At 43.1% G+C, this 13,749-nt stretch overlaps 1 protein-coding gene across 1 annotated transcript in view; it reads left to right on the top strand.

Annotated features, from left to right (window-relative positions):
- The window catches only part of LOC106567408 (calcium/calmodulin-dependent protein kinase kinase 1), a 135,416-nt gene that overhangs the window by 45,245 nt on the left and 76,422 nt on the right, over positions 1-13,749 (top strand). Inside the window, exons 3-4 of the mRNA XM_014136604.3 lie at positions 5,367-5,414; positions 11,293-11,346. Coding sequence (XP_013992079.1) covers positions 5,367-5,414; positions 11,293-11,346 — 102 coding nt within the window. The remainder of the gene's footprint in view (positions 1-5,366; positions 5,415-11,292; positions 11,347-13,749) is intronic.

The following is a 13,749-nucleotide window of genomic DNA, read 5'->3' as shown; positions in this document are numbered from 1 at the left end:
CCAGGTCATCTACAAGTCTCTGCTAGGTAAAGCCCCGCCTTATCTCAGCTCACTGGTCACCATAACAACACCCACCTGTAGCACGCGCTCCAGCAGGTATATCTCACTGGTCACCCCCAAAGCCAATTCTTTCTTTGGCCGCCTTCCATTCCAGTTCTCTGCTGCCAATGACTGGAATGAACTGCAAAAATCACTGAAGCTGGAGACTCATATCTCCCTCACTAGCTTTAAGCACCAGCTTCAGAGCAGCTCACAGATCACTGCACCTGTACATAGCCCATCTGTAAATAGCCCATCCAACTACCTCATCCCCATACTGTATTTATTTATTTATCTTGCTCCTTTGCACCCCACTATCTCTACTTGCACATTGATCCTCTGCACCTCTACCATTCCAGTGTTTAATTGCTATATTGTAATTACTTCGTCACCATGGCCTATTTATTGCCTTACCTCCTTTATCCTACCTCCTTTGCACATACTGTATGTAGACTTTTTTCTACTGTATTATTGACTTTATGTTTGTTTATCCCATGTGTAACTCCATGTTGTTTTGGTCGCACTGCTTTGCTTTATCTTGGCCAGGTCGCAGTTGCAAATGAGAACTTGTTCTCAACTAGCCTACCTGGTTAAATAAAGATGAAATAAAAAAACAAAAACAAAAACAACTGCTGTACTACACTGCCTCACCCTCTGTGCTGTACTACACTCCCTCACTCTCTGTACAGTACTACACTACCTCACCCTCTGTGCTGTACTACCCTCTCCTCACTCTCTGTACAGTACTATACTCCCCTCACCCTCCGTGCTGTACTACACTCCCTCACCCTCTGTGCTCTACTATACTCCCTCACCCTCTGTGCTGTACTACACTACCCCAACATCTGTGCTGTACTACACGCCCTCGCCCTCTGTGCTGTACTACACTACACCACGCTCTGTGCTGTACTACACTACACCACGCTCTGTGCTGTACTACACTACACCACGCTCTGTGCTGTACTACACTATCCCACCCTCTGTGCTGTATTACACTACCCCACCCTCTGTGCTGTACTACACTACACCACGCTCTGTGCTGTACTACACTACACCACGCTCTGTGCTCTACTACACTCCCTCACCCTCTGTGCTGTACTACACTACCCCAACATCTGTGCTGTACTACACGCCCTCGCCCTCTGTGCTGTACTACACTACACCACGCTCTGTGCTGTACTACACTACACCACGCTCTGTGCTGTACTACACTACACCACGCTCTGTGCTGTACTACACTACACCATGCTCTGTGCTGTACTACACTATCCCACCCTCTGTGCTGTATTACACTACCCCACCCTCTGTGCTGTACTACACTACACCACGCTCTGTGCTGTACTACACTACACCACGCTCTGTGCTGTACTACACTACACCACGCTCTGTGCTGTACTACACTATCCCACCCTCTGTGCTGTATTACACTACCCCACCCTCTGTGCTGTACTACACTACACCACGCTCTGTGCTGTACTACACTACACCACGCTCTGTGCTGTACTACACTATCCCACCCTCTGTGCTGTATTACACTACCCCACCCTCTGTGCTGTACTACACTACACCACGCTCTGTGCTGTACTACATGCCCTCGCCCTCTGTGCTGTATTACACACCCTCGCCCTCTGTGCTGTATTACACTACCCCACCCTCTGTGCTGTACTACACGCCCTCGCCCTCTGTGCTGTACTACACTACCTCACCCTCTGTGCTGTACTACACTACCTCACCCTCTGTGCTGTACTACAATACCTCACCCTCTGTGCTGTACTACACTACCTCACCTGTTACATAGTAGAACACTCCCCTCTCCCCCTGTGTGTCTGTGGCCTGTAATGTACAGTAGTTGGTTCCTCTCTAGATTTCTTCCTAGGATCCTGCCTTCTAGGGAGTTTTTCCTAGCCACTGTGCTCTTCTGCCTCTGCATTGCTCGCTCTCTTTTGGGGTTTAGGCTGGGTATCTGTTAACCTCTATGGGCTAGGTGGGACGCTTGCGTCCCACCTACGTAACAGCCACTGCCAGCCTGTGGCGCGATTTTCAAAACCTTAAAAATCCTATTACTTCAATTTCTCAAACATATGACTATTTTACAGCCATTTAAAGACAAGACTCTCGTTAATCTAACCACACTGTCCGATTTCAAAAAGGCTTTACAACGAAAGCAAAACATTAGATTATGTCAGCAGAGTACCAAGCCAGAAATAATCAGACACCCATTTTTCAAGCCAGCATATAATGTCACCAAAACCCAGAAGACAGCTAAATGCAGCACTCACCTTTGATGATCTTCATCAGATGACAACCCTAGGACATTATGTTATACAATACATGCATGTTTTGTTCAATCAAGTTCATATTTATATCAAAAACCAGCTTTTTCCATAGCATGTGACGTTCAGAACTAGCATACCCCCCGCAAACTTCCGGGGAATTCGCTAACATTTTACTAAATTACTCACGATAAACGTTCACAAAAAGCATAACAATTATTTTAAGAATTATAGATACAGACCTCCTCTATGCACTCGATATGTCCGATTTTAAAATAGCTTTTTGGTGAAAGCACATTTTGCAATATTCTAAGTACATAGCCCAGGCATCACGGGCTCGCTATTTAGACACCCGGCAAGTTTAGCACTCACCATAATCATATTTACTATTATAAAAGTTTGATTACCTTTTGTTGTCTTCGTCAGAATACACACCCAGGACTGCTACTTCAATAACAAATGTTGGTTTGGTCCAAAATAATCCATCGTTATATCCGAATAGCGGCGTTTTGTTCGTGCGTTCCAGACACTATCCGAAATAGTAAAGAAGTGTCGCGCGCATGGCGCAATTCGTGACAATAAAATTCTAAGTATTCCATTACCGTACTTCGAAGCATGTCAACCGCTGTTTAAAATCAATTTTTACGACATTTTTCTCGTAGAAAAGCGATAATATTCCGACAGGGAATCTCCTTTTCGGCAAACAGAGGAAAAAATCCCAAAGGCGGGGGCGGTCGGGGTCACGCGCATAAGCCAGTGTCCCTTGATCGGCCACTTGAGAAAGGCGATAATGTGTTTCAGCCTGGGGCTGGAATGACGACATTCTGTTTTTTCCCGGGCTCTGAGCGCCTATGGACGACGTGGGAAGTGTCACGTTAGAGCAGAGATCCTTAGTAAATGATAGATATGGAAAAGAAGTTCAAGAAATGGTCAGACAGGCCACTTCCTGTAAAGGAATCTCTCAGGTTTTGACCTGCCATTTGAGTTCTGTTATACTCACAGACACCATTCAAACAGTTTTAGAAAATTTTGGGTGTTTTCTATCCATATGTAATAAGTATATGCATATTCTAGTTACTGGGTAGGAGTGGTAACCAGATTAAATCGGGTATGTTTTTTATCCAGCCGTGTCAATACTGCCCCCTAGCCCTAACAGGTTAAGCACTTTGTGACAACTGCTAATGTAAAACGGGCTTTATAAAAAACGTTTGATTCATTGATTGACTGTATCCAGGGCTTAGTTTCAGCCCCAGTCAGTCTGTAAACATGCTCCCAGCTCCAGTGCAGAGCCCCAGTTCCAGGGGCCCAGGATCTGGGCTGTCTAAGCCTAAACCGCAGCTTTCTCACCGTAATGAGGGAACTCCACTCAATCACTCAATGTTCTCGCTCTTTCCCTTTCGCTCTTTGTCTCTCTCTATCTCTATCGATCAACCCGACAGAGCAGGCTAGCAACAGCACCCAGTTTAAATCCCCACCTTTCTCATTATTTTTCCTTCCTTCTCTCCCTCTTTATTTTAATTTTCCTTGGTCTGTCCATCTATCTCTTTCTGTCTCTCTTCTCTTTCCCCCTCCCTCTCTCTCTCTCTATTTCACTCACGTGCTCTTTCCTCTTATGTTGTTGATGTACTGTTGGGTCTTGACCCTATAGAACCCCACCCTAGAGGTGTCATAATACCCATAAAACCTAGCGGTCAAACAGGGCGATTTTAGAAACACTTGGGGATTTTAGAAACACTTAAAATAAGGTCTGTGTTTCATGTAGGCTTACCCTGGTGTAACGTTTTGATAACCATGGAAATCTCTCTCGGACAAGGTGACTTTTATCAATATTTTTAGCTCTATTTACTCTCAGATTTGAAAATGCTAATTCGCATCAATGTAGACATCATTCAAAAATACAAATCCCTGCCATCTCCTGCACGTCATCTCTAGCTGACACCTTTGCTAACAGGTAAAACTTGCACAAGACAGTTCACAGAAGTGTCCATTTCACCAATTTATTCATTACTACATTTAGTTAACATTAGATAGTTCATCCAGAGATTCTTACCCTAACATTATATAGTTGATCCAGAGATTCTTACCTTTGCCTTGATTCGGCTGTCTCGTCCAGATCATCATGGCATCTGTAGTTCTTTATGATAGCCACATTAGCAGCTATTTAGCATTTCATTTGTTGGAGGTAAATATATTGATTAAAGTCACCTGGTCCTAGAGAAATTTACTCGGTTTTCAAAACATGACACCAGGGTAAGCCTACATGAAACACAGCCCTTATTTGAAGTGTTTCTAAAATTCCCTATGGGAAAAATGAATGATGGAAAAATGATTGGAACCATTTCCCTTTTTGACCGCAAGGTTTTATTGGTATTATGCTCTATAAAATAGAACTTAAAATTAAAGTCTCTCTCTCTTGATCGACCGGACCCTGAAAGAGCGGTCTAGCTCCCCTCTCCCTTCCTTTCACTATTTTCTATCTGTCCATCTGTCTCTCTCTCTCTCTCTCTCTCTCTCTCTCTCTCTCTCTCTCTCTCTCTCTCTCTCTCTCTCTCTCTCTCTCTCTCTCTCTCTCTCTCTCTCTCTCTCTAGATAGATAGATAGATAGATAGATAGATAGATAGATAGATAGATAGATAGATAGATAGATAGATAGATAGATAGATAGATATATTTAGTTTCTCTCTCCTCTTCTTTCTATCTCCTCCTCTTTCCCATCTCTCTCTGCCCTGTTTAACTCTTTGCTCCTCTCTCTGCCTTGTCCCTTGTTGACTACATGCATTATCAGTGGTTGCTATGGAGCTCCAAGCAGTTTATACAGCACTGTAATGGATGTATGACTGTAAACAGAATTCAGTGGCCGTAGGCATCACTAACAACGTCTCTAAAATGAGCTAGTCGGTGGAGAACATATTGTTCATGTATCCAGCGCTGTATTTGAGTCATCCAATGTTCTATTTCTCTCCTCAGGTGGACATGGTAGATGGATGAATCATCCTATCTCTTCTTTCATATTTTCTCGTTTAATGTCATCCCTTTGTTTTCTTCCTCCTGCAGAACTGTATCCAGCTGAACCAGTACAAGCTGAAGAGTGAGATCGGAAAGGTGAGCCTAGAACTAATTCAGAAATGCAGAATACCCTGTCTTCAATCAATCACCTTTCTGATATTTGTACATCATGTTCTTTTACAATTGTGTCCCTGTTGTATTGAACTGTCTCACACGGATTGTGCTGTCTGCTATCATTAGCACTAAATACAAATTAATTAATGAATAAACTATTCTAATCAATATTATCCCTAAGCAGAATAGCTCATGTTCAGTTACCTTATATCAACCCTGTTGTAACTATCAGAGAGGACCAATAGATTGTAATGTACATTCACTATTAGAGGGCCTGGCCATCAATACAAGAGGCCCATATTTTAGATTTACAGTAGTAGCTGTTCAATCTACAGTGCATTCGGAAAGTATTCAGACCCCTTGACTTTTTCCACATTTTGTTACGTTACAGGCTTATTCTAAAATTGACTAAATCGTTTTCCCCCCTCATCAATCTACACACAATACCCCATAATGACAAAGCAAAAACAGGTTTTTAGAAATGTTTGCATATGTATTTTTAAAAAAATACTGAAATCCAACATTTGCATAAGTATTCAGACCCTTTACTCAGAACTTTGTTGAAGCACTTTTAGCAGTGATTACAGCCTCGAGTCTTTTTGGGTATGTTGCTACAAGCTTAGCACACCTGTATTTGGGGAGTTTTTCCCATTCTTCTCTGCAGATCCTCTCAAGCTCTGTCAGGTTGGATGGGAAGCGTTGCTGCACAGCTATTTTCAGGTCTCTCCAGAGATGTTAGATCGGGTTCAAGTCCGGGCTCTGGGCCACTCAAGGACCTTCAGAGACTTATCCCGAAGCCACTCCTGCTTTGTCTTGGATATGTGCTTAGGGTTGTTGTCCTGCTGGAAGGTGAACCTTCGCCCCGGTCTGAGGTCCTGAGCACTCTGGAGCAGGTTTTCATCAAGGATCTCTCAGTACTTTGCTCCGTTCATCTTTCCCTCGATCCAATCTTGGTTTCATCAGACCAGAGAATCTTGTTTCTCATGGTCTGAGAGTCCTTTAGGTGCCTTTTGGCAAATTCCAAGCGGCTGTCATGTGCCTTTTACTGAGGAGTGGCTTCCGTCTGGCCACAATACCATAAAGGCCTAATTGGTGGAGTGCTACAGAGATGGTTGTCCTCTGGAAGGTTCTCCCATCTCCACAGAGGAGCTCTGTCAGTGACCATTGGGTTCTTGGTCACCTCCTTGACCAAGGCCCCTCTCCCCAGATTTCTCAGTTTGGCCGGGCGGACAGCTCGTGGAAGAGTCTTGATGGTTCCAGACTTCTTCCATTTGAGAATGATAAAGGCCACTGTGTTCTTGGGAACCTTCAATGTTGCAGAATTGTTTTGGTACCCTTCCCCCGATCTGTGCCTCGACACAATCCTGTTTCGGAGCTCTACAGATAATTTCTTTGACCTCATGGCTTGGTTTTTGCTCTGACATGCACTGTCAACTGTGGGACCTTATATAGACAGGTATGTGCCTTTCCAAATCATGTCCAATCAATTGAATTTACCACAGGTGGACTCCAATTTCAAGTATGATCAATGGAAACAGGATGCACCTGAGCTCAATTTTAAGTCTCATAGCAAAGGGTCTGAATACTAATGTAGGTAAGGTATTTCAGTTTTGTTTTTTAATAAATTTGCGTGGCCAAAGAGCTCTATTTTCAGGTCAGATGACATGAAAATAGAGATCTTTGGCCATGCACACCAGTGGTAGGTTTGTCCTTAAAAAGCGGAATCATATGCAGAAAAGAACCACACATCTATTGTAAAATATGGTGGTGAATCTTTGATATCACAGTAGACCTGATCCAATGGTAGTTTCTCTTTAGAATGATAACCCAGGCTAGCGTCTCTCCCATATTATGAAAGGCTCTGAATGAGTCACGTTGCTTTGATCAGAACCTGAATCATACAGTATAGCTTGCCCATGAATCACCTCATCTTGCTTCACTACAGAATACAGTATTATGATATAAAAGGTGAAACAGGGGCCTCCCGAGTAGTGCAAGCGTCTAAGGCACTGCATCGCCGTGTTAGAGGCGTTACTACAGACCCGGGTTCATTCCCGGCCTGTGCCACAACTGGCCGGGGCCCGGGAGTCCCATAGGACGGCGCAAAATTGGCCCAGCATCGTCCGTATTAGGGGAGGGTTTTGCCAGGGGGCTTTTACTTGGCTCATCGCTCCCTAGCGACTCCTTGTGGCGGGCTGGGTGCCTGTAAGCTGAGCGGTGTTTCCTCCGACACATTGGTGCGGCTGGCTTCTGGGTTTTGGAGCTCGGTTAGGCGGGTCATGTTTCGGAGGACGCATGACTCCTCCTTCGCATCTCCCGAGCCCGTTGGAGAGTTGCAGCGATGAGATGAGATTTTTTTTTTAAATGGGGAGAAAAAAGGGGGGGGGTGGAATAATATATATACAGTGGCAAGAAAAAGTATGTGAACCCTTTGGAATTACCTGGATTTCTGCAGAAATTGACCATAAAATTTGATCTGATCTTCATCTAAGTTACAACAATAGACAAACATAGTGTGCTTAAACTAATAACACACAAATTATTGTATTTTTCTTGTCTATATTGAATACATAATTTAAACATTCACAGTGTAGGTTGGAAAAAGTATGTGAACCCTTAGGCTAATGACTTCTCCAAAAGCTAATTGGAGTCAGGAATCAGCTAACCTGGAGTCCAATCAATGAGCCGAGATTGGAGATGTTGATTAGAGCTGCCTTGCCCTATAATAAAACACTCACAAAATTTGAGTTTGCTATTCACAAGAAGCATTGCCTGATGTGAAGCATGCTTCAAACAAAAGAGATCTCAGAAGACCTAAGATTAAACATTTTGACTTGCATAAAGCTGGAAAGGGTTACAAAAGTATCTCTAAAAGTCTTGATGTTCAGTCCACGGTAAGAAAAATAGTCTATAAATGGAGAAAGTTCAGCAGTGTTGCTATTCTCCGTAGGAGTGGCCGTCCTGCAAAGATGACTGCAAGAGCACAGCGCAGAATGCTCATTGAGGTTAAGAAGAATCCTATAGTGTCAGCTAAAGACTTACAGAAATCTCTGGAAAATGGTAAAATCTCTGTTGACAATACGTAAAACACTAAACAAGAATGGTGTTCATGGGAGGACACCATGGAAGAAGCCACTGCTGTCCAAAAAAAACATTGCTGCACGTCTGAGGTTCGCAAAAGAGCACCGGGATGTTCCACAGCGCCACTGGTAAAATATTCTGTGGACAGATTAAAATAATGTTGAGTTGTTTGGAAGGAACAGACAACACTATGTTCAAAATGTTTAATAGAAATGCAATGGTTCATTGGATCAGTCTAAAACGTTACATACACTGCTGCCATCTAGTGGCCAGAATCTAAATTGCACCTGGGCTGGAATAATACATTAAGGCCTTTCTCTTGCATTTCAAAGATGATGGTAAAAAAAAAATACTAAAAATATGTTTTTTTTTTCCTTTGTATTATCTTTTACCAGATCTAATGTGTTATATTCTCCTACCTTAATTTAACATTTCCACAATCTTCAAAGTGTTTCCTTGTTTCCTCAAATAGTATCAAGAATATGCATATCCTTGTGTCATATATGTCATTTTAGGCAAAAATTTAAAAAAGGGGGCGGATCCTTATCTTCAAGCTCTGGTTAAGTTGGTTGTTGATAATTGCTAGACAGCCATTTTCAAGTCTTCCTATAGATTTTCAAGCCTATTTAAGTCAAAACTGTAACAGGAACATTCAATGTCATCTTGGTAAGCAACTCCAGTGTATATTTGGCATTGTGTTTTAGGTAATTGTCCTGCTGAAAGGTACATTTGTCTCCCAGTGTCTGTTGGAAGGCAGACTGAACAAAGTTTTCCTCTAGGATTTGGCCTGTGCTTAACTCTATTCCTTTCTTTTTATCCTAAAAAAGTCAGTACTCCTTACTGATGACAAGCATAACCGTAACATGATGCAGCCACCACCTTGCTTGAAAATATGAAGAGTGGTATTCAGTGATGTGTGGTGTTGGATTTGCCCCATACATAGCACTTTGTATTCAGGACAAAAAGTTAATTTCTTTGCCCCATTTTTTGCAGTATATCTTTAGTGCCTTATTGCAAACAGGATGCATGTTTTGGAATAGTTTTATTATGTACAGGCTTCCTTCTTTTCACTCTGTCATTTATGTGGAGTAACTACAATGTTGTTGATCCATCCTCAGTTTTCTCCTATTACAGCCATTATTAAACTCTATAACTGTTTTAAAATCACCATTGGCCTCATGGTGAAATCCCTGAGCGGTTTCCTTCCTCTCTGGCAACTGAGTTAGGAAGGGCACCTTTGCAGTGACTGGGTGTATTGACACATTCATAATTAATAACTTCACTATGCTCAAAGGGATATTCAATGTCTGCTTTTTTTTACACATCTACCAATAGGTGCACTTGTTTGGGAACCATTGGAAAACCTCCCTGGTGTTTGTGGTTGAATCTGTGCTTGAAATTCCCTGCTCGAATGCGAGACCTTACAGATAATTGTATATGTGGGGTACAGAGATGGGGTAGTCATTTAAAAATCATGTTAAAACACTATTATTTTACACAGATTGAGTCCACACAATTTATTATGTGACTTGTTAAGCACATTTTTACTCCTGAACTTATTTAGGTTTGCCATAACAAAAGGGTTGAATACTTATTTACTCAAGACATTTTAGCTTTTCATTTTTAATTCATTTGTAAACATTTCTTAAAACATAATTCCACTTTGAAATGATGGAGTATTGTGTGTAGATCAGTGTGTGATGGATGAATCAGAATTAGTTGGGTAACATAGATAATTAAGATGTTTTATTTGCTTAATATGCTTATGTGAGATACTTGCCATTAGAATGTATCCCTTTGGACTCCAGTGTTGGCAGTTGCACTTTTCCCTTAGCTGGGGCTCAGTCACTTGGGGCCCAGAGAGGGAAGAGGTCAGGCTTGTCTTTCACATGTCCCTGGTGCTATGCAGAATATCAGAAAGGGAAGAGGACAGAATGGAACATTGTGAATGTGTCTTTACTTATTCTAAACCATGTGAAGGGATGGCGTGATTAATGTTGAACCAATTACTTGTCTCCACAATGTCTGTGCGCAAGTCACTCCCTCCTTTTCCATTGGGGGAGGTGTATGGCAGTGTCTGGAACCATTGTATGTCCTCTCTGATGTTGCACTTATCCTGGGATAGTGTATGACCTAGAGGCTCACTCCCCTCAGTGATCTTGTCCAGGAGTAGGGTCAAGAGGGGGTTTTCTTGAGATGGGAGTATCTAGAGTTGACAATTGATATATGCCATTGGATGTGTTTGTGTTTTTGTACTATGAAGTACCAGGAACGAGATTAGAACCTCGTCATAGGGACCAAACTGAACGATCATTTATAGCGAATGCTATCTGGCTATGGGATACTCCTCTCTCAAGTAAAAATCTTTCTTTGTGAATAGTTCCTAAATATCCGTGGTTTGTCATGTCAAAGTGGGGTAGATCTTTGCTATAAACGATCTCAGTAGCCATTGTGTTGACACTCAACGGTTCATTAGAAATGGTGAATCGTTGAAAGTCAAGTGCTAATGCAAAGCTCTTATTATTCAAGATGTAGTTTAAGTATAACTCTGACTGATGTGTAGAGTTTGTAACTCTCCTCATTTGGTAATGCAGAAATTAGCCACCACAAATGACACAAAATCTCAATGTAATCCATTTTAAATGCAGGCTTTAACACAACAAAATGTGAACAAAGTCAAGGGATGTGAATACTTTCTGGCACTGTATGTTATTGCATTGAATGATTAAATATGTTCTATTATTGACATCTGTCTTTTTCCTCTCCTGTGACTTTGCAGGGCTCCTACGGGGTGGTCAAACTGGCCTACAATGAGGATGACGACAAACACTATGCAAGTGACGTGTGTGTGTGTGTATGTGTGTGTGTAGCCCTCTTTCTCCTTCTAAAAGGAGACAATTATGATCCATTAACCATTTTCAGCTCTTTGTAAAGTGGAATTCTTTGTTAGCTTGATAGGTTAATGGCCCAACTCAAGGCATTTTATCTGCCTGCACACTGTCTTTGTTGCCCCCAGTGTGTGCGTGTGCGTGTGTCGTACGTGCATGTGCATGTTTGCGGCTCACGTCAATGGTGTCGATGCAAAGCAATTATGTCAGCGGGAATTGGTTCCCCGTTCCCCATGTTAGTGCTCATACTAGCTGGGAGATGGCCTGTAAATGCATGGACAAATTACATGTTATTACAGATTTGTCAGCCCCTCTCCCCTGCATGGTTCACAACAGAGACAGACTGGTCTTATCTGGAGAGAGATAGGGAGGCAGGGGAGAGAGAGATAGAGGGGGGCAGAGAAAGATAGAGGGGGGTGAGAGCGAGAGAGAAAGGGAGAGAGAGGTAGAGGGTGGACAGAGAGAGAGAGGGGGTGTGTGAGAACGAGAGAGAAGGGGAGATAGAGGTAGAGGTGGACAGAGAGAGAGAGGTGTGGGAGAGATATACAGAGGGATGAGAGAAAAGGGAGTACAGAGGGAGATAGAGGCTTGCTCCTGGCATCGGAGACCTTGCAAACACTCTCCTCTCTGCTCCGCTCCACCCTGGCTGCTGGAGAAGGAGAGATTGTTGACAGAAAGATGGAGATGGGCACCTGCCAGGGTTTAATTCTATTTCCTGGCATTCAAACTTGGCTCCACACTGTATTGATTGGATCTGTGCATCTGTGCCCACAGTGGGAGCTCAGCCCATACACACAGACACACACACAGAGCAGTAATCTTCACACACACACACACACACACACACACACACACACACACACACACACACACACACACACACACACACACACACACACACACACACACACACACACACACACACACAGAGCACAATACCAGTCACCTTATCACGGCAACGGGGAAGGCTTCCATGCAACAGAAATGCCAAGTACATATTTTGATTTTGCAACAGATTATTTTGTGTTTTAGGATTTTGGTGTCCAGTTTTGCATGCTATAATCGCTTAAACAATCTAGCCAGATTACAAGATCATCTCGGATGTTCTCTCTCTCTGTCTGTGTTTGTGTGTGTGTGAGTGTTTCGCTCAGCCCGTGTTGTAATTACAATGCCGACGAAGCTGTTACCTTGTCTCAGCCAACGTGACTGGCAAAGGTCCAGTACCATCGAGGTCTGGCAGTATTAGAGGGACTCGTGCTCTACCAGGCTCCAATCTCTGCAGCGTTCGCTCATTTCGTACACTGCTAAAAAAGAGCAGTGGGGAATAATTAGGAGTATCCCTGGTCCCTGGTTTTGTCTCTGGGGCTCCAGTCTGTTGTTCGGGAGGACGTATGCATGCACACACTTCCCTCACCACTGGGCTGAGACGGACAGTGTTATTCCCTAGACTATGGGGTGGTGGATACTAGGGTTGCAAAGGGTCTGAAACTTTCCGGTAAATTTCCGGAAATTTTCCATGGGCGGTTAAGCCCGGGAATTTGGGGAATGTTTCTTAAATTCATCCAAAAAATTATCTTGTAACAGTGAACCTTTTTTGTGGGATACACATTAAGCAATACTAGGTCTTCTGGCATATTTTGGTTAAACTATCCCCAATTTAATGGAATTGCAACCCTCTGTGTGCACAGTGCATTCTTCCATCACATGTACAGCTGATTCTCACGATCTTGCACACTAATGAGATGCTATTGAGCTTATGATTATGTATTTTGGGAGAGAGTGGTAAGCAGCCTGAAACTCCTGAAACCTATAGCTATAAGGGCACAAGGCGAGACCCAGATGCAGACACAGGAGGCAGATGGTTAGAGTCCAAGATGTTTATTAACAATCCAAAAGGGGTAGGCAAGAAAATGGTCATGGACAGGCAAAAGGTCAAAACCAGTTCAGAGTTCCAGAGGTACAGAATGGCAGGCAGGCTCGAGGTCAGGGCATGCAGAATGGTCAGGCAGGCGGGAATGGAGTCCAGAAAAACAGGCAAAGGTCAAAACCGGGAGGACTAGTAAAAGAGAATAGAAAAGCAGACAATCACAAGGACAGGTGAAACAGATCAGGGCGTGACAATAGCAGTAGCCACTGCACGGATTGAGGGAGACAATGCCATCCTGTCTGATGTTCAGACTCTGCTTGCAGATGTAAGAGAAGAAATCCGTACTGCCCTGCCCACTTCAATGTTGCTCCAAGCAGAGGAAACTGCAGTTCTGAAATACAACAAAAAGCATGAAGATTTCTGCCTGAAGCCCATACATGCCACAGCATACATGTTGGACCCCAAGTAGGCTGGCAAGAGA

The sequence above is a fragment of the Salmo salar genome, chromosome 13, assembly GCF_965601325.2.
Source record: "Salmo salar chromosome 13, fSalSal1, whole genome shotgun sequence".
NCBI classification, from domain to species: domain Eukaryota; kingdom Metazoa; phylum Chordata; class Actinopteri; order Salmoniformes; family Salmonidae; genus Salmo; species Salmo salar.
The sequence above is the reverse complement of the archived record's forward strand: the minus strand, read 5'-3'. Positions and strand labels throughout refer to the sequence as shown.